This window comes from Semicossyphus pulcher, unplaced genomic scaffold, assembly GCF_022749685.1.
Source record: "Semicossyphus pulcher isolate SPU_LCO1_2020_fin unplaced genomic scaffold, fSemPul1.0.p SCAF_6, whole genome shotgun sequence".
Classification (NCBI taxonomy): Eukaryota; Metazoa; Chordata; class Actinopteri; order Labriformes; family Labridae; genus Semicossyphus; species Semicossyphus pulcher.
The window spans coordinates 292411-316996 of NW_027211737.1; the positions used below are offsets into that span (position 1 = coordinate 292411).

General features: G+C 41.7%; 1 protein-coding gene across 1 annotated transcript in view; it reads right to left on the minus strand.

Annotated features, from left to right (window-relative positions):
* Positions 1-1884: 1884 nt before the first annotated feature.
* Positions 1885-24586, minus strand: part of fam189a2 (family with sequence similarity 189 member A2) — a 37818-nt gene continuing 15116 nt past the window's right edge. The window contains exons 3-11 of the mRNA XM_069683106.1: positions 24232-24342; positions 21036-21155; positions 18315-18422; positions 16153-16286; positions 8941-9076; positions 5871-5940; positions 4914-5093; positions 4026-4360; positions 1885-3078 (exon numbers count right to left, since the gene is read on the minus strand). Coding sequence (XP_069539207.1) covers positions 2776-3078; positions 4026-4360; positions 4914-5093; positions 5871-5940; positions 8941-9076; positions 16153-16286; positions 18315-18422; positions 21036-21155; positions 24232-24342 — 1497 coding nt within the window. The 3' untranslated portion in view covers positions 1885-2775. The remainder of the gene's footprint in view (positions 3079-4025; positions 4361-4913; positions 5094-5870; positions 5941-8940; positions 9077-16152; positions 16287-18314; positions 18423-21035; positions 21156-24231; positions 24343-24586) is intronic.

Consider the following 24586-nt stretch of genomic DNA (forward strand, 5'->3'; position numbering starts at 1 on the left):
CACATTTTATTTGTATGTAATGATTTATTAACATTTTATCAACCTCAATGAATGAGTTTGTAATGCTATTATAAACAATGATAAGAAACTTACAAGGCTTTTATTAACGCTCTAAAGCTGTCTATAAATTGTTTCTGATAAGTGCTTATAAATGTCTTATAATGCAACAATAAACATAGTTATAATACGATTATTAACACTTATATATGTAGTCTTGTTAATAAATATTCAATGTTAATAAGCATCTTATAAGGGTCTTATTACCTATTAACTAACGCTTATTACAAGGACCTTAATAAAAAAGCGTTACCCAAAGCAGAATTAAATGTTTTGTATATTTCTTATTTATGATGGATGCTTTGTCACTCCATGCCAGTCCTTGTCCATGTTGCTCTAGAGTTTGCAGCTCCTGAGGTGGTGCGTCCTCACCTTTTTTTGACTGGCTGCAGCCCTGGCATAGCTGCGATGTTTGGTATCCAACAGAGTGATGACAAGTTCATCAGCATGGTAGTACTGCTCCAAGTCGTCAATCCTTTGGTTTGATCCTCTGGTCTGGATTGTGGCCCTCAGCTCATGGACTTCTTCCATTAGATCCATGAGGTAATCTTGCTGTTTTACCACTTTGCTTATCTGGTTCTGCTGCCGAAGAAGACGACCCCATCTTACCTCAAAGACTGTCGACCAGTGGCTCTCACATTACATGTGATGAAGGTGCTGGAGAGGCTGTCCTTGTCTCAGCTCAGCTCTCTGGACCCTGTGCAGTTTTTCTACCAGTCACACCTGGGGGTGGACGATGCCATCATCTACCTGCTGCAGCACACTCACCCACATCTGGAGGGGACCGCCTGCACTGTGTCAGTCACCTTCTTCGATTTTTCCAGTGCATTCAACACCATCCAGCCTCACCTCCTGGATTACTGATTTTCTGACAGACAGACCACAGTTTTCTGACGACTCTGCGGTGTTCTTTAAGTGATGGACAGGAGTAAACTTTGCACATGATTCATCTTACTGCTAAACTTTGCACGATTCATTTTACTGCTAAACTTTGCACATGATTCATTTTACTGCTAAACCTTGTGCATTATTCATCTTACTGCTAAACCTTGTGCATTATTCATTTTATTGCTAAACTTTGCACATGATTTGTTTTACTGCTAAACTTTGCACATAATTGGTTTTACTGCTAAACTTTGCACGATTCACATAACTGCTAAACTTTGCACATGAATCACATAACTGCTAAACTTTGCACATGATTCACTTAACTGCTAAACTTTGCACGATTCATCTTGAACATTCTGTCCGATGGCACACTGTTTGTTGACTCGTACTGAATTCGTTCCCTCCTGTCTCGATGTTGCTTGTGTTGTATTAACTCTCAGATGTACGTCGCTTTGGACAAAAGCGTCTGCTAAATGAAACTGTAACATTGTAACAGTATAATCAATAATCTTCTATCATTCATAATAAAAGACTGCAGACGAGTCATTAATTACATCTGAACAAGTCCCTCAAAGATCACAGTCTGATTACAAAGTTTAACATCACATTAAGTTTCACATTTGCTCTGAGTCATTCTTTGCCTTCATCCATAAATATTGATCGCTGATTGTGTTCGTCAGTCATGATTTGTTCCGCTTGTCTGACTGCAGAGAGAATCAGCTGTTGTAAAAGTCTGTCCTGTTCCTCTGGTATGCATCATCAGTTACATCAGAGTTAACCTGAGGGAATACTGCAGTCATTCAGAGAACGCCAGTTACATCAGTAACAGACAGATATCCATAGATCATTTTTAATTACAAATGTCAGTTTGTTAACTGTGATAATGTAAAGTCATGACCAGTTCATGTCAACAGTGAACACATAATACCAACAGGGAAACTGTATAAATGACCTTAATTTCATTTATGGCTACATAATAAGAAGCAAACAGCTCACATCAGTCCGTATTCATGCCAGTAAATCAAATTTTCTGATAATTTTTAAAGCTAATATATTTATTTTTTTATTTAAGACCTGAATCAGTTTATTTCATCAGAGAGCTGCAGAGGAGAAATGAACCTGCATGCGTCCACAGTAGCCTGCAGATATCATGTTAACTGTCGGCATCACGCTCTTTATATGACTCTGAAAACAGTTGAGATGTTTCAGTGAGAGGCAGAGTCCTGAATAGAGCGAGATATTATATTAACTGTATAACATCCACTTATGTATAATTCTGTCAGAGAACAGCCTCTGCACTAAAGAGGCACCGTGTGCAGACAGACTTCAGACTCTAGATGTGACAGCCTGCTCTCCTGCTGCTCTGAGACACTTTATCACAATGACAATGTCATTTTTAAATTCAGTTTCCAGAAGAAGAAGCTGTTTAATCTGCTGATAATTCTGTGTGAATCCTTCCTCATATTGGCTTTAAGTCAAATAAATAACTGTAGTAAGAAATTGTTTTTCAGTCGGAGGTTAACTAGCAACATTTCGACATACAGTCAAAGTTTACAAAAATAATTGAATACATGTCAGATCATATTTTTCTTTCATTATTACCAATTAAAGAAATAAACGTAAAAACATTTTTTTTAAAAACTGCTGTTTGAACTGAGCGAGTGACAGTGAACAAATTCTAACGTTCAAATCTCATTAATGTTGGAAAACACTTTAAACTGTTTCTATACAAAGTCTCTGACTTTTCATTTCTCACAAATAAACTGTGATAAAAACAGTCACACACACACACACGCACACACCTATTTTAACACTGGGTTTTGGTTTCCTTTAAAGCACCGTCTCTCTGAAGACTCCAATCAGACTGTGGGGGCGTTCAGGATGATCCATATGAGATCCTGTCCTCGATCCTGCCCTCAATCCTGCCCTCGACCCCACCCTCCTGGTTCCTCGATGCTCCACAGACTCGAGTGCAGCACAGGTGAAGGAGCTGAGGTCTCCACAGCTCTGCAGGTGCAACAGACCAGGTCTCCTCCTGGGGGGGCGGGGGAAAGTCTGGAAGGAAACACCTGCTGGTTCCTGCTGCCGAAGGGGGTCAGACCGACCTTGACCCACCTCTGAGTCAGTGAACACCTGAAGACAAACATGAAACTCATGTTCATAATTTAAAGGAATCAGTACTGATTAATTATTATAGTTTTATCAGTTCAGGTCCATCAGGTCCATGGAGGTAAAAGTGAAACAGATCAGACAGTGAATCCTCCTTTAAGAACATTTAAATTAATTATTTTAATAATTTAATAATTAATTAGATATTTGTTAGTTTTATATTTTACATTTACTTGAGTAGGTCTACTTTTCAGATAAATTTATATTTTAGATTTACTATAGTTGGGGTTATTATTTATTATTGCTTCTGGATTCTGGATTCTGGATGTGTATATCCTTTCTTCTAATTGTGGGGTTATGTTTTTACTGTGTATTTACTTTCTCCTGTGCTGTAATCACTTTGATAACATGCTGCTGTAACGCCACCATTTCCCAGTTTGGGATCAGTACCCTCCGTCCCTCTGTCCGTCCATCAATCCATATATTAGATCTATCGATCTATCAAATAATTGAAAAGAAAAGTGATTCACTTGTCTTTAATTTACTCAATGATCACTGTATCAGAGAGATAATCTATCATGAGTGATAATGTATCAGAATGATAATCTACCATGTGTGATAATGTATCAGAATGATAATCCATCAGAGATAATCTATCAGAGATAATCTATCAATAACAATGTATCAGAATGATAATCTATCAGTGATAATCTATCAGAGTGATAATCTATCAGAGATAATCTATCAATGTGATAATCTATCAGAGTGATAATCTATCAGAGTGATAAACTATCAGAGATAATCTATCAATGTGATAATCTATCAGAGTGATAATCTATTAGTGATAATCTATCAGTGATAATCTATCAGTGATAATCTATCAGGGAGATAATGTATCCAAGAGATTAATATGTGTGTGTGTCTGTGTGTGTGTGTGTGTGTGTGTGTGTGTGCGTGTTTGTGTGTGTGACCTGTTCTATATAGCTGGCGCAGCGGACCGCCTCCTCCATGTGTTTCTGGTCGGACTGCAGGACAGTCCGGATGCTATCCACCAGCTCTTGGAGCTCGGGAGTCAGACCTTGAGCTGCCGGCTGATCCAGGATCCTGCGGACCAGCTGCTGGGTGTGTCGGTAGCTCTGGTAGTCCACCATGGATGAGGGTCTGGGCCGGCGGGGGGTCCGGCTGTTGGCCCGTCTCAGGGTGACCTGGGCCTGTGTGGTCGGGGCCAGCGTGGGCTGTGAGGTCTGTGTAGAGGAGTCTGTGGTCTGAGGAGGAGGGGCGAGGGGGCTGTCGGTGCTGCTCTGAACTACAGCAGAAACCAGAGAAGAACACTGTTACTGTGTGTTTTATTGGAATGAATAGGCCTACAGTACACTTGTGTGCAGTCAAAAGCTGTTAAAGCAGACTGACAGCTGATCCAGCAGTGATCAGCAGGAGGGACTAAGACGCAAGTGAAAGATGCAAGCAAGGGATTCATGGACGCGATTAAAGAGACTTGAGAAGCAGCCAGAGTCTGTAATGAGCTAAAAACAAACGTCAAACACAGATTCAGAGGTAAAAATGAGCAGGGAGATAGCTGTGATGTCATGTGGTAGATCTTTCAGAATAAAAGCTTTGCATTATTCTATTGTGGTTAAATCAGGAAGAAATATACAGAAGTCTACTGACCAGATTAGTATCCAGTCACACATTCTTACACTGTTCATTAATGATCAATACATAAAACATAGCTGATAAATCTGTGTGAAGTGCTGCAGAGTTTAATACAGGAACATTTTGACTCTGCAGAGCACAGCAGAGTGACACAATATTTAACGCCCACCCTCTTCATCAGTCCCACATGAACAAACAGAGCAGACCTTTAGCAGTCAGGTCAATGAGCACTGGGTCACTGCTGGAACGATGGATCCTCGTTCTACTGCGGGGAATAGGAACCGGTGTACGCTGTGTAGGAGGAGGAGAAGGGGGCTGCAGTGGGGGCTTGGCCAGAGGAGGAACACCTCGTAATGAAGATCCTGACTGAAGAGGCATTTCTGAAACTGAACACAGTCGGACACACCTGCTGTTAAAAAAAAGTCAGTTGATTAATTCAAAATCCAAAGAGATACTGAGGATAGGACCAGGTCCGTGTTTTTTTCCCCACACACATGCATGCAAACACTCACACGCACGCACGCACGCACGCACTCACACACACACACACGCACGCACGCACACACACACACACACACACACACACACACACCAATGCTCTCTGGAACCACTTAAAAGCTAAATGGACTGCACTTAGTTCTTCTCTAGTCCTCAGACCACTCAAAGCAGTTTTACACTACAGCTCACATTCACCCTTTCACACACACATTCTCACACTGATGCCTTTAGGAGCAGTCTGGGGTTCAGTGCTTTGCCCAAGGACACTTTGTGATGTGCACTGCAGGAGCTGGGGGTCAAACTACCACTGCCACTTAGAAGCTTTTAAAACAGCAGGATAAGAAGGTCTGCATTAAAAAAGAGGGTTCACCTCAGTCAGTGCATTTACAGAAGGGACGTACCGGAGGAAGACTTTAATAAAAATAAGAAAAAATAAGAAAAAATCGGGCATCAAATAAACAGTAATATTCTGCTCTGTAGCACCAAAATACACGAACAAACAGCTTCAGAGTTTGAAACAAGAACAATACAGAGTTTCTGCAAATGGACAGGCCCATCACTGTCAGGTTTTGATCAGCCAATCAGAGGACGGTACAAAGATCAGTACACGCCCCCACAGGGACCATATAGAACCTGTCCTGATGAGGTGTGGTCATGAGTCTTACCTTGAACAGAGGCTGCTGGGAGAGCGGGGGTCGGGTTCGTGGTCAGCTCTGTCAGAGAAATCTGAGTCTCCTGAAACAAACCGCGAACAGGAACAGTTTCATCAGCACATCTCTTATGTTCACATTATTTATGATTATTCTGATGATTCTGTTTTTGGCCATTTGTCAGAGGAAGTGATGGAGCAACACAAACCACAGTCTGTAGTTAGTTAATCATTTTAAACACACATTCTGGACAGAATCAGTACATCACTATTATGTCATGCTCACATTGGGCCTCATTTACAAACAGTGAGTACGCACGAATCTGTGCTTGAACTGTGCGTACGCACGTTTTCAATCATTTTGTTCTTAACTAAATTTCTTTGTACAAATTTAGAACTCCCTCAGACCATGCGTACGCACAAATGATGAAAGAAATGTCCTAGGAAATGTTAATACCCTTTTAACTAAATGCATACTATATTAAAACTTCATTTATTGAAAAAAAGGCTTTAATAGACAACAATAATTTAATTTACTAATGTATGGACCAAACATAAATGCCATGTCATCCTCATAATTTATTGTCATATAATTAAAATCTTCAATTATAGCAGTTGAGTTAGTTTATTAAGTTTACAATAGAGTAGACCACATGAAAATGTTCATATTGAAATGTAAAACTTTTGGCCTTTATTAAATTGTTTATTGGCCTATAATTGATAGGTGATTCCCAAAAATTTGTAGTGCCATGACTGTGCGCATCTGTAGTTGATTTAATTGATTAATTGGTATGGAAGATATAAAAAGGAGTCCAATTTACCTCCAACCAAGTGGAGAGATGGCAGATCTAGCCTTGGTTGAAGATATTGCTGCCCGTGCATTCAGGAGAGAGCGCATCTTCAGGGACCGTCAAAACATGTTTGACGAAAGTGAAGAATGGCTTATGAGCCGTTTCCGACTGCCAAGGCATGTTTTGCTGGAGCTGTGCAATTCCCTGGAGCCGCATCTTCATCACCCGACACACCGCTCTCACCCTGTACTCAGGTTCAAGTCCTGTCCACCCTTGGTTTCCTGGCTACAACCTAACAAACTCTATGCAGTTTATGAATAGAAAGAACTACCACTCAATCAACGTGCAGTTATTCTGTGACGCTGACTGCCACATCCTCAACGTTGTTGCCCGCTGGCCTGGAGGCACCAACGACTCCTTTATTTTACACAACAGCACAGTGGGAATGCGTTTGTAGGCAGGGGCTGTAAGGGACGGTTGGCTTGTTGGTGAGTAGCTCTTTAAAAGAATATATATCTTAAGTGTAAATCCTTTATTCTGTTTATGCTACAATGTGTTCTATTATTTATGTGCCCGGGGATATGGTCTGAAAACCTGGCTGATGACTCCCTTTGCCAACCCTCAAACCCCTCAAGAGGTGCGCTACAACACCATTCATGCACACACGCGCGCCGTAATAGAGCGCACATTTGGACAGCTCAAGGGTCGCTGGATGTGCTTGGACACAGCTGGCGGCAAACTACTTTATGCACCCAAAAAGGTGTGCAAAATTATTATGACATGCTGTGTCCTGCACAACGTAGCCATAGCACATGGCATCCCCATACGAGCCGTAGCAGAACCTCAACCAGAGGAAGACGCACAGCCAAATGTGGGGCCTCCTGGCAGGGCTGCAGGGCTGGCTCGACACACCTTAATGCAGCGTCTTTAATGATGGTAAGTTAAATGCCTTGTTTCAAGTTGTATTCCGAATACATTTAATTCAAGGGTTTCTTAATTTTTCTGAAGCAAGTGACACACACATTCAGACATGTACATATTTATTTGTAAAGACATCTAGCAACATCTAGCAACTGTTTTAGCATTTTGTTTATGTTTGCGATTCCTGTCGCAATTTCCTTCACTGCATTCAGGAGAGCCAGCTGATTGCGAACAACCTCATCGGTAAGGACGCAGGCAGGCCGACGAGACTCTGGGAAAGAGGACTGGGAAGTGGATGGCGTTGCTGGCTCTGGCAGTTGGGAGGGGGAGGTCGACTCCGCTTCATCCTCAGATCCTCCATCATCGGGGCCTACAAGATAATTTGTCAAATTAACAGTTGCAAGCAGCAATGCCATTCATTTAAATAAAGTTTTTGTTCTGACTGAATTGCACTCGTTAGTTACAAGACACAAGAAATGGCAAACATCTTTGTCATGAAATAAGTTACCTCTGGTTCTTGAGAGATGTGATCACTTTCTCCCTCATGCCTGGAACAAACTCCAGTTAATGATGACTGGCCCATAATTGCAGCCAGCCTCTCATCCTGGGCTGTCAGGTCTGGTGCCCCTTGTCCTCCTCCTGTTTCCTTGTTTGTTTTCTGGGCTACAATTTTTTTTTTGGCATTATGTCGAACCTTTTCTTCTTTACCTGTGCCACCGTCTGTGCCTCAGGGGACACAGAATTCACTGCCTCTGTTATTGCGGCCCAGGCTTCATTTTTTGTGTGCATCATAACTCCCGTGGACATGCTCTGGAACAGTATGCCTTTTCTGGCCTCCACCTCTGCCACAATTGTTTCAATTTCTGCTCATGTGAAATTTTTCTTTTTACCTTTTGAGGCCATCTTTCACGTTCTTTCAGCTTCTCCGTAACACCGCTCTCTTCACGCGGCACCAAACAGTATGCTGATTGCAGATCGCGGACAGGCGCCTGTCAATTTAGAATGGTTCTGATTTACTAACATACGCACGGTGGTGAGAACAAAATTGGCCGGTACTTATTTTTTTGCGGAGAGTAAGAACATTTCTGCGCAGATATTAGTGAATGAGGCCCATTGTTTTGAAACAGAGGACAAATTTATGCATAGTGAATCACAACTTATTCATCAAAACAGTTGTATTTATTATTTTTTTATAATATTAATTTTTTTAAGTTGCCTGCTAGACGAGCAGTCGGCTGTTTGGCCTGTAGCATGGGTCTTTAGCAGGTTAAAAGGTGGGATCAGTATAGGCGATTTCCACTCTACTTAAAATCCCCCCCCTTAAAATTCTAGCATTAGTTGGGTTGCATTGTAAAAGATGCTAATTGACTGTACCTGTGTGACTGCATGGGTGGAGCTTCCAGCAACAGCCTCGTATGGAGGTGGGGGGTCCAACGGACAGAAGACCTCCACACCTTTAATCCGAGCCCCATAAATATGAGGAAGTGGAATGACACTGTCCCCGAGCATCCTCAAACACACAAAACAAACAAAGTAATGAGTGAGATAGCTTGTTTGAATGCTACAAACATGCACATCAATGCTACCAACAGGCTAACATCAACACTACAGAACCAGCTAACATCAACATCAGTGCTAAAACAAAGACATCAACACTACAAACAAGCTAACATTAACTCTACCAACATGCTAACAACAACATAACAAACTAGCTTACATCAAAACATCAGTGCTAAATCGACGACATCAACTCTATTAACTCAGTATCTTCTTGTCCCGTTAACGTTACTAACCATATATTTTCCTCTTTGAGCTCCCTTGTCTCGTAGGTTCCTGGGGATCGTTGTTGCAGACCACCTGCTGCTGTGGACATGCTCGACTCAGACTGCAACAACTATTGATATCAGTCTTACTTATATTATCACTATTATAGTTGCTAATGCTAATAGTAGACCTGTTGCCGACAAACTGCTACAATTATTATTATCAGCCTTTCATCATTACTGTGCTGTTTTTGTTAATAATACACATAAACTTGGGTCATTATTATTGGCTTTGTAACCATTATCTGTTGTTTTTGTTGTCGTTGCTCTGTGTGCCTGTCTCTATCCTGCTCCTCTCTCTCTCCCTCTCTCGGCCCATCCAGTCTCTTCAGATGTTCAATGTGAGTCTGGTTCTGCTCAAGGTTTCTGCCTGTTAAAGTTTTTCTGCCACTGTGCCAAGAACTGCTCATGGTGATTCATGTTGGTCTCTGTCAAAATAACATAACAAAGAGTACGGTCTAGACCTGAGGCCCATTCCACAAAGCGAGCTTACCAAATAAGCCAGGCTTACTTCAGTTAGACTGACTCATTTTCAGTTGGTTCGGTTCCATAAAGCAGTTTCAACATAGTTCAAGCTCAGTTACTATGGCAACTTATGCTGGGAAACTGGTCCTGGGCAGGCTAACTGTCAGGCTAAGCCAGAGTTCCTCTAACACTGACCCGACCAATAGGCGATGATTTTATCACTGACTATCTGGTGTGCTGTGTAGCGAGGACAGAGGTGGACCTACCTAGTGTGGCAATACTGATAGTCATTTATTGGTGAGTGTTAACTCTAAATGCATTCCTTTCCAACTAATGGACCTTTGGATTAACACCAGGTAGGATGTTTACCAGACATCCTGGAACCTTCTCAGTGGTTTTACACTCAAAGTCATAAAGGTGACAAAAGTAACATTTCCCAGTGGACCATCAAGTCCTCGGACACTTCAAGAAACCACCCTTTAGGAGATAAAGGAGTGAATCAACAACGACCCTCAGACCTCTTTGGTCGTACCTGGGTAGAATTGTCTTTGTTCACAATCAAAGGAATTAACACGTAAACATGTACCCTCTGACAGGACCAAAAGGCGAATCAACAAGAATTGGTTGATAAGGACACTGAATAACAATGGTTGCCTTTCCTATGTTTTATCTGTCTCTCCTCTCTCTCTCATCTCAACATGAACACACCCAACACCTCCTCCTCTCTCCTCCTCTCACTGTGAAAACAGACGCCAGTCATAAATTTAAGAGCATTCTTGTGTGTGTTCTGAAGTACTTTTTGATCAGTTCTGAATTAAGGTAAACTTGTGGTCCAATCATTCAGGAAACAAGTTCATGTTACTCAATTTGTGTTTCCCTGCAAAATCGTTCAATTCCCGCTTCTGTACGTTATATTTTTACTGAGATATGAAATTACAATTATACTGTAACTTCTACCGTGTGGCCATACTGCCATCCAGTGGACATGTTGAAATACGTCTGTGAATTATTGATAATCCGGCGATCTTTATTGAAACGAGTCATTTAACCCCTATTTCTTTTAATGTAGTAACGCTAAAGTGAGATCTGGCAACGAATTGATTAGGAATTGCATGCGCCGTTTAATAATCTATAATGCTCATAAAGTATGTTGCCGTAGTTATCTTGTGTTCATGATTATGTTCCTATTTTCATTTAATGTGTGTTTTAAAAACAACTGCTTAACATCTATTGACAAGTGATAAAGAATATGTTACTTTGTGCGAAAATTAAGTAAACGAGTAACTACGTGATTATATAGGAAATTTCCTTTATTTTAAACTAAGAAAGTTTGCGGCGGTAAGATGAGAGCTCGAGACCGCCCACAAAGTGACAAGTCACAACATTGATAAAACCACAAACTTTCTTTTGTCCGCGCTTCTTTTTCTTTTTCCCTTTGGGATTCACAGTCCACCAAAGAGCCATATATACTCCTCTTAACCTTAATTATTTTCTCCGGACTTTCTTTTGTTTCGTACTTTCCTTAACTTCTCGACCGTCAAAGTAACGCATAATTGTATCCAGCTCAGCAAGCTTGATTTTCTTTCTTTTCTACATCAGTAAAGCCTGCTTTTATAGTTTGAAGGTATTATCGTCCGGCTGGCGAAATCACTTTGAAGTTATTTAAACGAGTTAATTAAGAAGTTTTGTCCGCCTTCGGCTTTTTTACTACCAGCACTGAACGCGGGACCAGCGTGTTTTGCCCAGGCAGTTAACCAGAGACTTCTACCGATCCACCGTGGTGGATGCTCGGGCCAGCTAAAATAACATTGATCCTTGCATTCGTCGACCGGCAGTGACGGCCTTTCACCGGGTGGAGACCCGTTGCGGAGCCCTTGACGCCGCCGACTGGAGCGAACTACAGCTGGACCCCACCGGAGAAGCCCTCTGACAACGCTGCAACAAGTAGGCATAAAACACCTGACACTGCTGTGATCAAAAGTTGATGTAGTGTATAATATTTTGAAATTTCACCATTCCAAATTTAGAGATCTTCGTGATATCCGACACGTCCGTTTATCAGCCATAAACTAAATCAAATCATCTTCTTTATCACTATCGCCAAGTTAGTACTTTAGTTCATAACCAGGTAACAATTTTCTTTAAGTGTTTATATTCATTGTATGCTCACTTATTCACTTATTAATCATCATTTTATTATAAATAAAAGGTCTTCATTTACTGATCAAAGTCGTTGTCTGTCTATATTTGTCATTACAGAACTATGGTCAATGTGTTCAGATCTTACTAAAAAGATAATGAGACTGATAACTTTTCCTGTAATCCTATCTGTTTAATTTCCTCCTAATCGGAGGTGGTGCCCCTTTCAACGAGAGTAAATTTCTAATCCAAAAAGGTAGTTACCGCTACAGCTGCAATATTATTGGACTTTATGAACCACTATCAGTCAAAAAATGTTAGTTTATAGAAAATCTACTTCAATAAATATTACATTAAATAAATTATACAATAATAAATGATAAGATATAGACCCACCTACGTGTTTAATTATATGGTTTATGATATCAAACATTTAGGCTTATGCTACATAAAAAGGGTCTCAATCTAAATTACTAAACAGAATAGAATTACCGATAGAATAATAGCTACACAAATAGTTAACAGTACAAAAGCAAAAAATATATATTGAGCAGAAATGTAGTATTTAAATCCATGTCTGTACATATATATATATATATATAATATTCATAAACTCAGAGGCTCAGTCTCCTTCATTAGAGTTAGCATATAATAAAACATAAATATTAGTGCCATCAATCGATTAAAATATTTAATCGCGATCAATCACATGGTTGTCCTCTTATCAACATGGGATTGGACAAATATGCTTTCTTTATGCAAATGTATGTTTATTATTACTGTAACTTTCCAAAACAATGACAAATGCTGTCCAAAATATTTTCTACAGAATAATCTCGAAGGTACTGCATGCTCAAAACATTAATTAATGACGTAGCGATCAAAACGGTCGATCGTTACCGAATGACATCTGCACCTTTTATAAGCTTTATAAACAACGACAATCAATGCATTTATAATAGGGACATACAGAGACACATGGCTGCACGGTGGTGCAGTGGTTAGCACTGTTGCCTCACAGCTAGAAGGTCACCGGTTCAAAAACCCCAGTTTGGGCAAGGTGGGCCTTTCTGTACGTTCTCCTCGTGCATGCGTGGGTTCCCTCCGGGGTCTCTGTCTAAAGACATGCTTGTAAGGTTAATTGGTGACTCTAAAAATTGCCCGTAGGTGTGGGTGTGAGTGCGAAAGGTTGTCTGTTTCTATGTGTCAGCCCTGTGATTGACTGGCTACCAGTCCAGGATGTACCCTGCCCTTCTGCCCAATGACAGCTAGGATAGGCTCCAGCTCCCCGCGACCCTGAACAGGATAAGCGGTATAGATAATGGATGGATGGATGGACATGTAGGAATGTTTACATTGCGTTACAGAACTGCATATGATTGTGTGCAGACAGAGAGCGTCCTGATGTCCAGTGACTCCTGTCACTGTTTCAGTGCTCTTCCTCAACAGGGAGAGCGGGCGAACGACTGTTCATTTGGAGCGGAGTCGTTTACATTTTGCCACGCTGCCGCTGCTTCAGATTTCTGTGCAAGTAATTTCTTTCTCTATTTCTGCTCACAGAGGTTTGTTTCTGCATGCTATCCACAACAGTGCAGCTGCATCGCTTCCTGATTTTTCAAACTACGGGGTGGGTCATAATAATAGAGCGTGCGTTAATCGCGCGTTAAAGGGAATGTGCGTTAACTTTGACAGCCCTAAAATATAATATAAACATCATATCATGAAAGAAAGTGGGATGCAAACTCGCAGCACAGAGGGGGGAGAGCTGCTGCGCACGAGCAAAGAGGGAGGGAGGGAGCGGGTGATGGCGTGTTTATCAAATGCATGATACACAGCAGACTGGAGTCTCTGTTAACAGTGACAGACAGACAGATCTGTGCGATTAACACACAGATCCACGTTATTTAACGTCTTTGTCCTATCTGCTCACTTGCGGGTTACATCCCCGCTCGTGTCTCTGTGGAGAGACAGTTTATGCTTTATGGTAACTGTGCACAAAAAAATGGGACAGATCACGACTGCTTAAAGACAGGAGCAGAACATGAAACACACACAGGTCTGTGTCCTCCTCACAGTGCTGCATGATTAAAAACTGATTAACTTCAGGTGGATCACTTGATTTTTAATCTGTCATAAACTGCTCATGGATCATACCTGTGACCCGCGCCGTCTCAGTGGCCGGTTCTCCGTGCACACTCTGCTCTAATGCATTAACTAAGTTTACACATGCTTTGAGTGACTTGAATAATAAAAATAAAGAAGAGTTTGAAGAGACACAGCAGAGAAATGTTCAATCCAACAGTAACACTGCTCTGCTGCTGTAAACATCGTCGCTCTCTCCTTGCTGTTTGTCACTGGGGATCGATTTGATCCATGCTCGACCTCATGTTCTGCTTAAGAACAGAGTGCACTCGCGATTAGCTTGACTACCTCAACCTGTCTTGAATTAGTCTGATTGCGTGAAAGTGAATTGACCTTTATGCAACCGCGTTAGCCCTGACTGCTTTGTTAGGTTTATTCAAGTCAGGTGTTGGACTTTAATCCTCACTTTTCTTAGCGCACTTTGTGGAACAGCCCTCTGCTCTATTTGTAAAGATAAAAATAAAATTTGATTGATTGACTGAATACTACAAACAAGCTAACAATGTTACATGCTAACATCAACACTAAGGAACTAGCTGACACCAAAACATCCGTGCTAAAGCAAAGACATCAACAATACAAACAGGCTAACATCAACACTACAAACAAGCTCACATCAACACTACAAACAAGCTAACATCAACAATACAAACAAGCTAACATCAACACTACAAACAAGCTAACATCAACACTACGAACAAGCTATCATTAACACTACAAACAAGCTAACATTAACACTACAAACAAGCTAACATAAACACTACGAAAAAGCTATCATTAACACCACAAACAAGCTAACATAAACACTACGAACAAGCTATCATCACCACTACAAACAAGCTATCATTAACACTACAAACAAGCTAACATAAACACTACGAAGAAGCTATCACTAACACTACAAACAAGCTAACATCAACACTACAAACAAGCTAACATTAACACTACAGACTTTTTTGTTGTAGTAAGTAGTCTGTTATTTATTTACTTTTTCATAAACAGTAATCTGTGACTGTAAAATAAATCTCAGTATTTCTATTTTCCTTTTGTCCCCACAAAAACAGAAAGTCCCGGAAGCTCTGTTTCTGTTTCTCTCCTCCTTCTTGGCAGGTAGCTGCGTACCAGCAGGAGGTAAACACAGCTGTGTCAGTGCGCATGTGTAGCTAGCTAACTCAGCTAGCGAGCTGTCAGAGAGGACAGCTTTTACTTTGTGGAAATATTCACATTATTCTGAATGTTTGGGTAAAAGGGACGAGAACAACATGACGGTGAAATGTAAGATGTGTCTGGAGGATAAGTGCTCCTCAGCTGTGAAGAGCTCGACTTCAAATGTGAAGAAGCATCTGCAACTATACACAGCTCCACAACTCTGGTGGGACTAAGAGCCTGTGTTGTGTTGTTGTCATGGAAACAGCTGTGCCTAATACTGTATGCCTCTGCCCAGCTCACTGTCAGACTGTTAGAATAATAAAGAGCTGTAATGGTTATGCCTGCGTCTGTCATTCCTGTTATTAGGCTGCAGAGTTACAGATTATGGGCCGTATACGAGGCAATGCAATGAAGGTAGACAATGCAATGACGCCGTCCTGACAATATAACACACTTGTGAAGTCGGAAAGGGGTAATTTAACATTTTTGGAAACACAAAAGTAATCAAACATGTTTCAAACACAAACTTTTCTCAGGAGGTAACACAGGAACGTAACGAGTTATTTTTCTTTTAAACCTTTCTTTTAAACGGCCACTAACGGCTTTGCCAGTTAATACATTAAATTGCCAAATAATTTTCCACCTATTATCATCACGAATATGACATGTATATGACAAAAATAATTTGATAAAAATCTATATAATTCCGTTTTTTTTTCAGGGACAGTTCATATTTAAACATCACTTCAAATATGCAAAAATTATCCATGCTTAGTTTTAATACTATAGATGTAAAATCATTCAACACGTTTAAACAATGAACATGATGTCATGCATGTCAGTTACAGTAAGCAGAACACACTTATACCTGCGAGCAAGGCGTGGTGTGTATGAATAGAAAGTAGAGAAGTATGAAGGAGGAGGGGCCGGGGCCACAAACTCATCAGGGTCCGGGGCCTGAGCAGCCTCTTCCCTTTCTTCTACTGTGGCCCTGGGCTCATCCTATCACAGGGCAAAAACACATGGCATCACACATCATGTTAATCATATAATATTGGACAAGTGGTGAGCAGAGAAGGTGAGATGTTTCCCTCTGTTCAAGGCTTTATGCTAAGCGAGGCTAACCACATATTTACAGCTGACTCAGGATTCATATTTAACACACTGGCTACAGTGACCCCCACTCTTGTTACCCCTTACAGATTCAGGGCTGTGCAACTGACAACATCAAATACTTCTGGAGTTACAGTTATCACACGTCAGAGGCTGAAGGTTGTATTTCTGGATTAATTAAATCAAACTGTAAGGATCGTCACCGCGTCTGTTAGCAGGATGTCGTCACTGCGTCTGTTAGCAGATGTGGTAATATCAGTTGAGTAAAATTCTTAAAATATCTGATCTTTTTTGTAAGTATCAAAAGTATTTTTCTCATATTAATTGTACTTAAGTATTGAAAGTAAAAGTACAAGTATGTTATTAAGAAAGAAAGTGGTCAGAATTTTTTTTTTTACTTTATTGCCATTGACAAATTTCAACAGGCAATTAACATCACAGAATAAAATCACCTTGAGATTGGGCTTAACTGGACATACTTGCACGTCACAAAAATAAAGCACTGTACAGTGACAAAGCAAAAACACCTCTATCCAGAACATATTGTATATACAAGTACAGTGACTCATACACATTCATACATACATGCACATTGTGCACACATACTACATACATATAACTACCTACCAAAACTTATACATCAAAGCAATAGGATACAAGAATCCTAGCCAAGGTACTAAATAACTGAAGCCCATTTCCTTTTAAAAATGGGCAGTTTTAATTGTAACTGGGCAGTCATGTGTTCCATCATATAAAATTGTTTGACTTTTTGTAACCATTGAGCAGTCGTGGGGGGATTAGGCTTCATCCAATTGATGATCAACAAAATATGCAGTATTCAGATGACGCTTCCAATATGAACAAAAGTGGATCCAGGGGGATGTCTGTTTGCAGAATTTTCTCCAACTCTTTCTTGACACTTTTTACCAAAATGAATACATTTTCGGGCAGTCACAAAATATATGACTATGGTCGCCCACCATACCACACTGTCTCCAGCATTTGTCGGTAGAGCTACTTTGAAAAAACACAAGCTGTCAGTGGGGTACTTAAGAATCTTAATTTAACCTTCCAGTCAAAGTGGCCAGAATTTTGAGGGTTATTTAACTTTATTTCTTTACTGTAAACCTTCAAAAATGGATTCACTGAAGATCCCATTTTTTGGATAATCTACCTCTATTTTGATGCTATTGATGCACTCTGCACCCCTTATCTACATTCAGAACACGTCTCTATAATGTAACATAATTTTAGGTGTGTACCTCACATTTGATGCACAGTTGCTATTATTAAACATTTAATGATTAGAGTTGGAGAATAGGTTTTCCAACAATCACACACATTTTTAGAAACAGTTAACGAGGTGTAGTGTCTGCTGTTTACCTCTCATCATCTGCTGCTTCTGGTCTCTCTCTCTCTCTCTCTCTCTCTCTCTCTCTCTCACACATGGGGGTACGTAGAGAGTTGAGGTTAAGCAACAGAAAGAGATTGACAACGTGGCGCTGCCTCGAGCGGAGCAGAGGAAAAGGGGCAGGAAGCTAACAATCTTATTTTCCTTCTTCTTCTTCGAGGTTTTTACGCCAGGTGGCATCCACGATGTTGCTTTACTGCCACCATCACTCTTTAACCAGAAAATGTCTCCCAATTGATGAAGTAACGAGTAACAAAGATTATTTGGGGAAATGTAATGGATCAAAAGTGGAAGTTGTCAGAAATGTAAAAACTCAAGTAAAGTACAGACACACCCAGAAAACACTTACGTACTGTAACAAAGTATGATTACTTTGTTACTTTACACCACTAGTTAACAGGATATCGTCACTGTGTCTGTTAGCAATAACCATCATCAAAGCAGACCTGAGGTGTGATCGTACCATAGCCGACATGAACCTGTTGAAGCCTGAGGTGTGAACGTACCATGCAGGGAGTCCTTGTGGTGAAGATCTGCAGGTATCTGAGAGCAGCAGCCATCAGGCACACAGCGGTGGTGAGAGCGTTCAGAGCACACAGGGCAAACAGCACTTTCTGCAGAGAAAAAGACAGATCAGTTCTGTTTTAGGGAGGGAAGATGAATTGAGAATAAATAGAAATGGTCATTATCTGAAACAATCCTGAATTTTGATCATTTTAATTCTGGCAATTTCATATTAACATCAAAACCTTTATTTTATCTGTGAAAAAAAGGGCCAATTCACTGCTTTTTAAATCCTAGACCACATTAGACCAGGTCCAAATTAAAAACCATGATAGTTAGACTTGTCAAATCTGGACTAGAATGACAAGGAGACTCCAGAGATTCATTAAAACACAATTTTAGATTTGTGAAACCTTTATTCTTTTTGTGAAAACTGAAAAAAGGGCCATTTTCACTTCATTAGGTTTTAAATCTGGACCTGGTCTAATGTGGTCTGGGATGTGCAGCGCAAGTGTCATTGCTATCCCAAATTTCCCCCCTGGGGATCAATAAAGGATAATCTTATCTTCCACCTGGCGCAGTCGTCATTTTCACGACCAGCGCCCACGTTGTGTAAATAGCAAGTGATCTTGCACCACCGTTAGCGCCCATGGGCGTGTTGGTTTTGATATGAGGTGTGGTCAGGCAAAACTGTTGAGGACACAGAAAGCGACTGCACCTTAGACCAACAAAAACCTGGTCTACAGTCTAAAGTCTACGGCGCAATCTGTGTTTTCTATTTTGAGGGCGCATTATGGACATAAATTGGCGCTAACCCTAACCCACTCACACGGGGACACACAGCAGTGCTTCTACTCATAAGGAAAAGCAGTGTGTTTGCAGATACAGTGTGATCACATTTATGGGACTGTGAGCTGGCAGGCTTTCCCTCATCTCCTTAAATCATGATGCTGCTTTCGGTTTGTTACCTCTTCTGCTGAGAAGACGTGGACAAGCTCACCGCTGCCTCCACACACACCTGCTTCACCTCAGGGAGATTCCTGCTCCGGCCACACACGGGCCAAAAACTATCGAGACTGACACCAAGTTCATCATACTGCACGCTCATTCAGACGCACACTTTCTCTTTTGTTTTTTTAAAGATGATTTTTTTGGCATTTTGCCTTTATTGTTTAGGACAGCTGACGAGAGACAGGAAATGTTGGGAGTAGAGAGTGGGGGAAGACCCACAGAACTTTAACAAACATCAGATCGTGTCCGTCTGGAGACTGAAATCATTAATGTCAGTCTGCTGTGCCCCGTAAACGTTCACAGCGTCTCTCTTGTTCCTGCTGCAGTGGGATCGCTTCAGTGGCTTTAACATCAATCCGTGCTTCGACATGTCTCGTACTGGAACCTGTGTGTGTTCTGCGTGTGCAGGAGCACAGTGCACAGAAACAAGTTAAATATGCCGGCCTGAGTCCGGTTCATATAAGAAGAATGACTGGAATCCGCTGTGTGTATATAGCAACACGCCGGCCTGCAGGCGCACCGGGTTGTTAAAGGGAATGAGAGCTGACACTCTGATTGGTTTGATTCATGTTATGCTAAAAACACGCCTATGAATAATCCAGGGACTGAAGCCGACCTCTTTGTGCCTCAGTTTGCGCCCAGATTGTGCGCCGTGTAACAAGCAAAAGTGAGTCAGACGCCCTGAATCACTTAGTGCCATGCGCTTTAGACTGTGCGCCTTCCACCGTGTAAATAGGGCCCTCAGCCTCATGGTGCATGGCAAGACAGCTCCCAGAGTTGATGTCCCTGATGTCTGTCCATAATGCGCCCTCTAAAGAGCAGAGCAGACTGCACCACAGGCTTTACGCCGGGGACACACCGGATGCCGAAGCGCTGCGAAGCACCACGCAACGAAAATCGCGCGCGAGCCGGAGCACCTCCGTTCACACCAGACGCGCATTTCTCTGCGCCGGTCGACAAGCGCCTCTGCTCCTCAGCTGTCGTTTACTCACATTTGGAGCTGTTTTTTCATCATGCTCTCTCTCTCTTGCTCTCTCTCTCTGTTTGCGTGTGTGTTTTGACACGTTCATGCGTGACTTCCTGCCAGGATTGACGCGATCACTCGCGCAAAAAATAGACCAGGCGACACAATCGGTTAACATGGGCACCGAAAGGAAACTGGCTTCGCGGCTATTCGCTGCGCTTCGGTGTCCGGTGTGTTCCCGGCGTTAGACTGTAGGCCAGGTTTCTGTGGTCTAAGGCGCAGTCGCTTTCTGCATCCTCAAGATAGCAACGTGCCACCCGTTTGACCACACCTCTAATCAAAACCAACACGCCCATGGTCGCTAACCGTGGCGCAAGATCACTTGGTATTTACACAACATGGGTGCTGGGCGTGAAAATGGACTGCGCCGGGTAGAAGATAGCAATGACACTTGCGCTGTGTGCTGAGGTGCTTTGCGCCGGGTGGACGATAGGGCCCTATGTGTTCAATGCAACTGTGAGGAACATTCAGCTTGTGATGATTTTGGCGCCCCCTGTGGACAAAGTGGTACATCTTATCTGTTTGCTGATCCTGTGCAGGTGTGTGAAGCAGTCTCTGACAAAATCCTGCTGCTGTCTTTTAACTGTTGATCATTTCTCTCATTGTATCTGTGTGAATTTCTGAATCTGTGCAAACATATTAAATGTGATTTCCAGGCGTGTTACCTGGTCATACTGGGCAGGTTTACCTTTAACAGGATCCTCATGGTGCTGCAGGAGTGAGCAGGGTGAAGCTCCAGCAGCTTCTCCTCTGGACACTCTGAGGTCGGGGAGATAGAGCAGCAATAACACACATCTCCAGCCTCACTCTGAAACACCACACCAGACACACACAGACACACACACACGCACACACACACGCACACACACACAAACACACGCACACAAAGAAAGACAGAGGGTGGATTTAGTTATTCCAACATTTACTACTTCATGGCTCTGCAGGTAAGGTGAGATCAAGTAGGTTCCTACCCACATGTTAAACACAATTAAAAAACTTAGTTTGATACAGAATTTGTTTATTTCTGCTTAAAAGATGAAGCTGTTTAAATGGAGCACACACATCAAACTGAAGGGTTTCACACACATTTCTGTTATGTTAATCATTTGATTCTTTTATCCTAAATTACCATGGCTGTCAGGTCACTTGCTGGTCAGGAAAGAGGTTTAGCTTAAGGCTAATTGGGCAATTCCAAGGGCTCCTATCCTGGTCTGGACTCCATGTTTATTGTTTGTGGTTATTTTTCTGTTTTGTTTTTAGTGTTATATTTTCATATTTTTGTGTGTGTTTAGTTTTAAACTTTTGTTTATTTAGTTTTTGTTCTCTTTGCTTCCAGGTTACTTTGGAGCGCTGGGAAATGTCTTCACACACCTGAAGATCGTTTGGCTCTTGAGTGTTGTATTCTACTGTGTTTCTTACCACGTCTTTTTCTATTTTTCTTCCAGTGTCTTCCTCTGCTATCCCAGCACTCCTGAACTCCGCCAGCCTCACGTCTCCCATTATTTAAGCCGACATTCCCCATTCAACAGATTGCCATCTGGAGAAACTTTCTTCTACACAGAGACTGCTTTTCCCCTGATCCACCATAGTGTAAATAAGTCCTTTAACCCTTTCCCTCGGTCTGAGTTTTTCGTTCTTCGCTTTTTTGGGACCTATTACGTTTAGCTAAATCGTCACGGGTTCCAATGTCATTTTGTTTACCTCTTTTGTATTATTTACTCTGGCTAAACCACCATATATGCTCCCTTATGTCTCATTGTGTTAGGTGTGTTTGTTCACATAACACCTTGTTATTTTGCTATTTGGGAGAGTTATCTTTAATTGACCTCTTTTAGAGGCCGAGTTATTAGATGTTTTTAAAGTGAAATAGTTTTTATGGTTTTAATTAATAATAATTTAAAAAAACTCCTGTTTCCTTGATCTGCATTACTTGGCTCCTGACGCAAATCTAAGTTAATAACTCTGGTCTTTTGTTTTTCTTCAACACATCAGCTGTAGATTCAACTCACGGCCCTTTGGTGCATGTCATTCCACACTCTCCCCTGTCTCTCTTCACCATCCTCTCTAAGAAAGGCAAACAATAACCTTTAAAAAAAGGAATGGCTAGAGAAGGTTTTCATTCGGGGTACAATTGAAACCTGGAGCCCATCAATCCAGAGAGTAGACAGGATAGATCTCATCATGTTTACATTATTTTAAATCTCAGTGATGCATCATTAGGGGTGTGGCCTCTTTGAGTGACAGGTGGGAGCTGCTAGCTGTCTGCTAGAGGCCTTTCTCATTTCTCTATTTTGTGCCTCCTTGTCTCCTCGCTCCTTGGTCGTCCTGCCTGTGACCCGGATATCGATCTCAGCACGCCATCTTGAAGGACGTCTCAATTTATAAAATGCATCTCGAGGAGAGAGGATCGAGGATCGAGGAGGCTTGCTGAAGGAGCTATGAGCGAGGATACACCAGTGTATCCTTTGCGGAAGTCTTTTCAGCACCTGTGGCGTAAAAAGAGGCGTGAAACACAGCTGGAATATACAAACCATGCCGGGAGCCTTTTTTGCATATCTCTGCTCCTGGGACACCTGTTCCGTCTGAGCAGGTATTTTCCGCGGCGTGTCTCACATTTAACAGAGTGCGCACCAGACTGACCCACAGCATGTCCACATGTTGCTCTTTCTTCATCAAAACCAGAAGACAAACTTTCTCCTACAAAATAAGGACTGGTGTAGGCCTGGACTTATTTTAAGTTTCCACAGCCTGTTGCTAACGTATTGACTGTTTTTAAGCAGAAACAAAACATCTACGTAAGAGGCACAGCAGGTAACTCATTAATTATTTTAATCTGCAGACACGCCGTCAGGGCCGGACAGGATCTCATGTTTATTAAAGTTCTGTGTGCTGACCATCAAAGAAAGGCCGGCTGTAAATGTTTATTTCCTTATTGTTGCTGCTGGATCACACGGCTGTATGCTCACCTGCGTGCATAAAACGGACACTGGACAGTTAATATCTATGGGCATGATTGTTGGTGCCACGTAGTTATGGGCGGCTGTGGCTCAGTGGTAGAGTCGGCCGTCTTTCAATCAGACGGTCGGAGGTTCGATCCCCAGCTCCATACATGTGGAAGTGTCCTTGGGCAAGACACTGAACCCCAAATTGCTCCCGGTGGCATAGCATTCATCATATGAATGTGGTATCTGATTGACAGTTGGGCACTTTACGTAGCAGCCTCTGCCATCAGTGTGTGAATGTGTGTGTGAAACGGTGAATGTGACATGTAGAATAAAAGCAGCTTTGAGTGGTCGCAAAGACTAGAAAAGCGCTATATAAGTACAGTCCATTTACCATTTAAAACAGGAAAGGACTCAAGGAGGTACAAACTGAGAAATGAGAATAGCCTTAAGTGTCACCCATAGGGAGCTGTCATGTCGGCCGTCTTTTTATTCAGTCTAATAGTGAAGTAGTAAGAGTAATAGTCCCCTCAGCTAATTCAGTCACTGAACGTAACCTCTGGGTCGTGTTTGTGCTGTTGGAGCCGTTTGGATATTTTTTCTAGCATCATCCTCTCGCACAAATATGGTCACTTCTGGCTCCAGAAAACCAACATGGCGGCCAAAATGCAGAAAAATGCAGTCCTCACACCAACTAATCACATGGTTATGTTATTATTGTACAGACTAAGTATTACTCAACAAAAAAGGTTTGGTTAAGGCCGTGGTGTTATAATTCATTACCCAGATAAAGGCCGGTGATACTACAGGTACAGGTGTATGAGAACAAACCAAAACTCTTCATTTTCCTTTATCAGAATTGTTGTTTAGTTATATCACTGATTGTTTTATAGTATGTTTGTTTTTCTGTTGGCATGTTATTCATGCATGGGGGGGCCTCACCAGTTGGCAGCTGGTCATACTGGAAACCAGCTGGGCTCCCTGGCAGCACAGGATGAATCCAGCCAGATTAAGGAGCACACACACCACAGACAGCAGGACAAACACATTCACCTGGATGGAAGGGTGAAAGAAGAAGGATGAATTAATGACTGGTGTCAAACACTGGTGTCTAACGATGAGGACATTTAGTGTCACACAGATAAACATGATGTAAACGGTGAGACACAGAGACAGAACATTTATATCACAGAGATATGAGGTGGAATCAGATTAACTTTGTTTCTTTATATTTCTATTGTCTCATGTTTGAAGTTTCCCAGCAGAGGAAAGACTAAGGTACACCTGAGGAACTCAA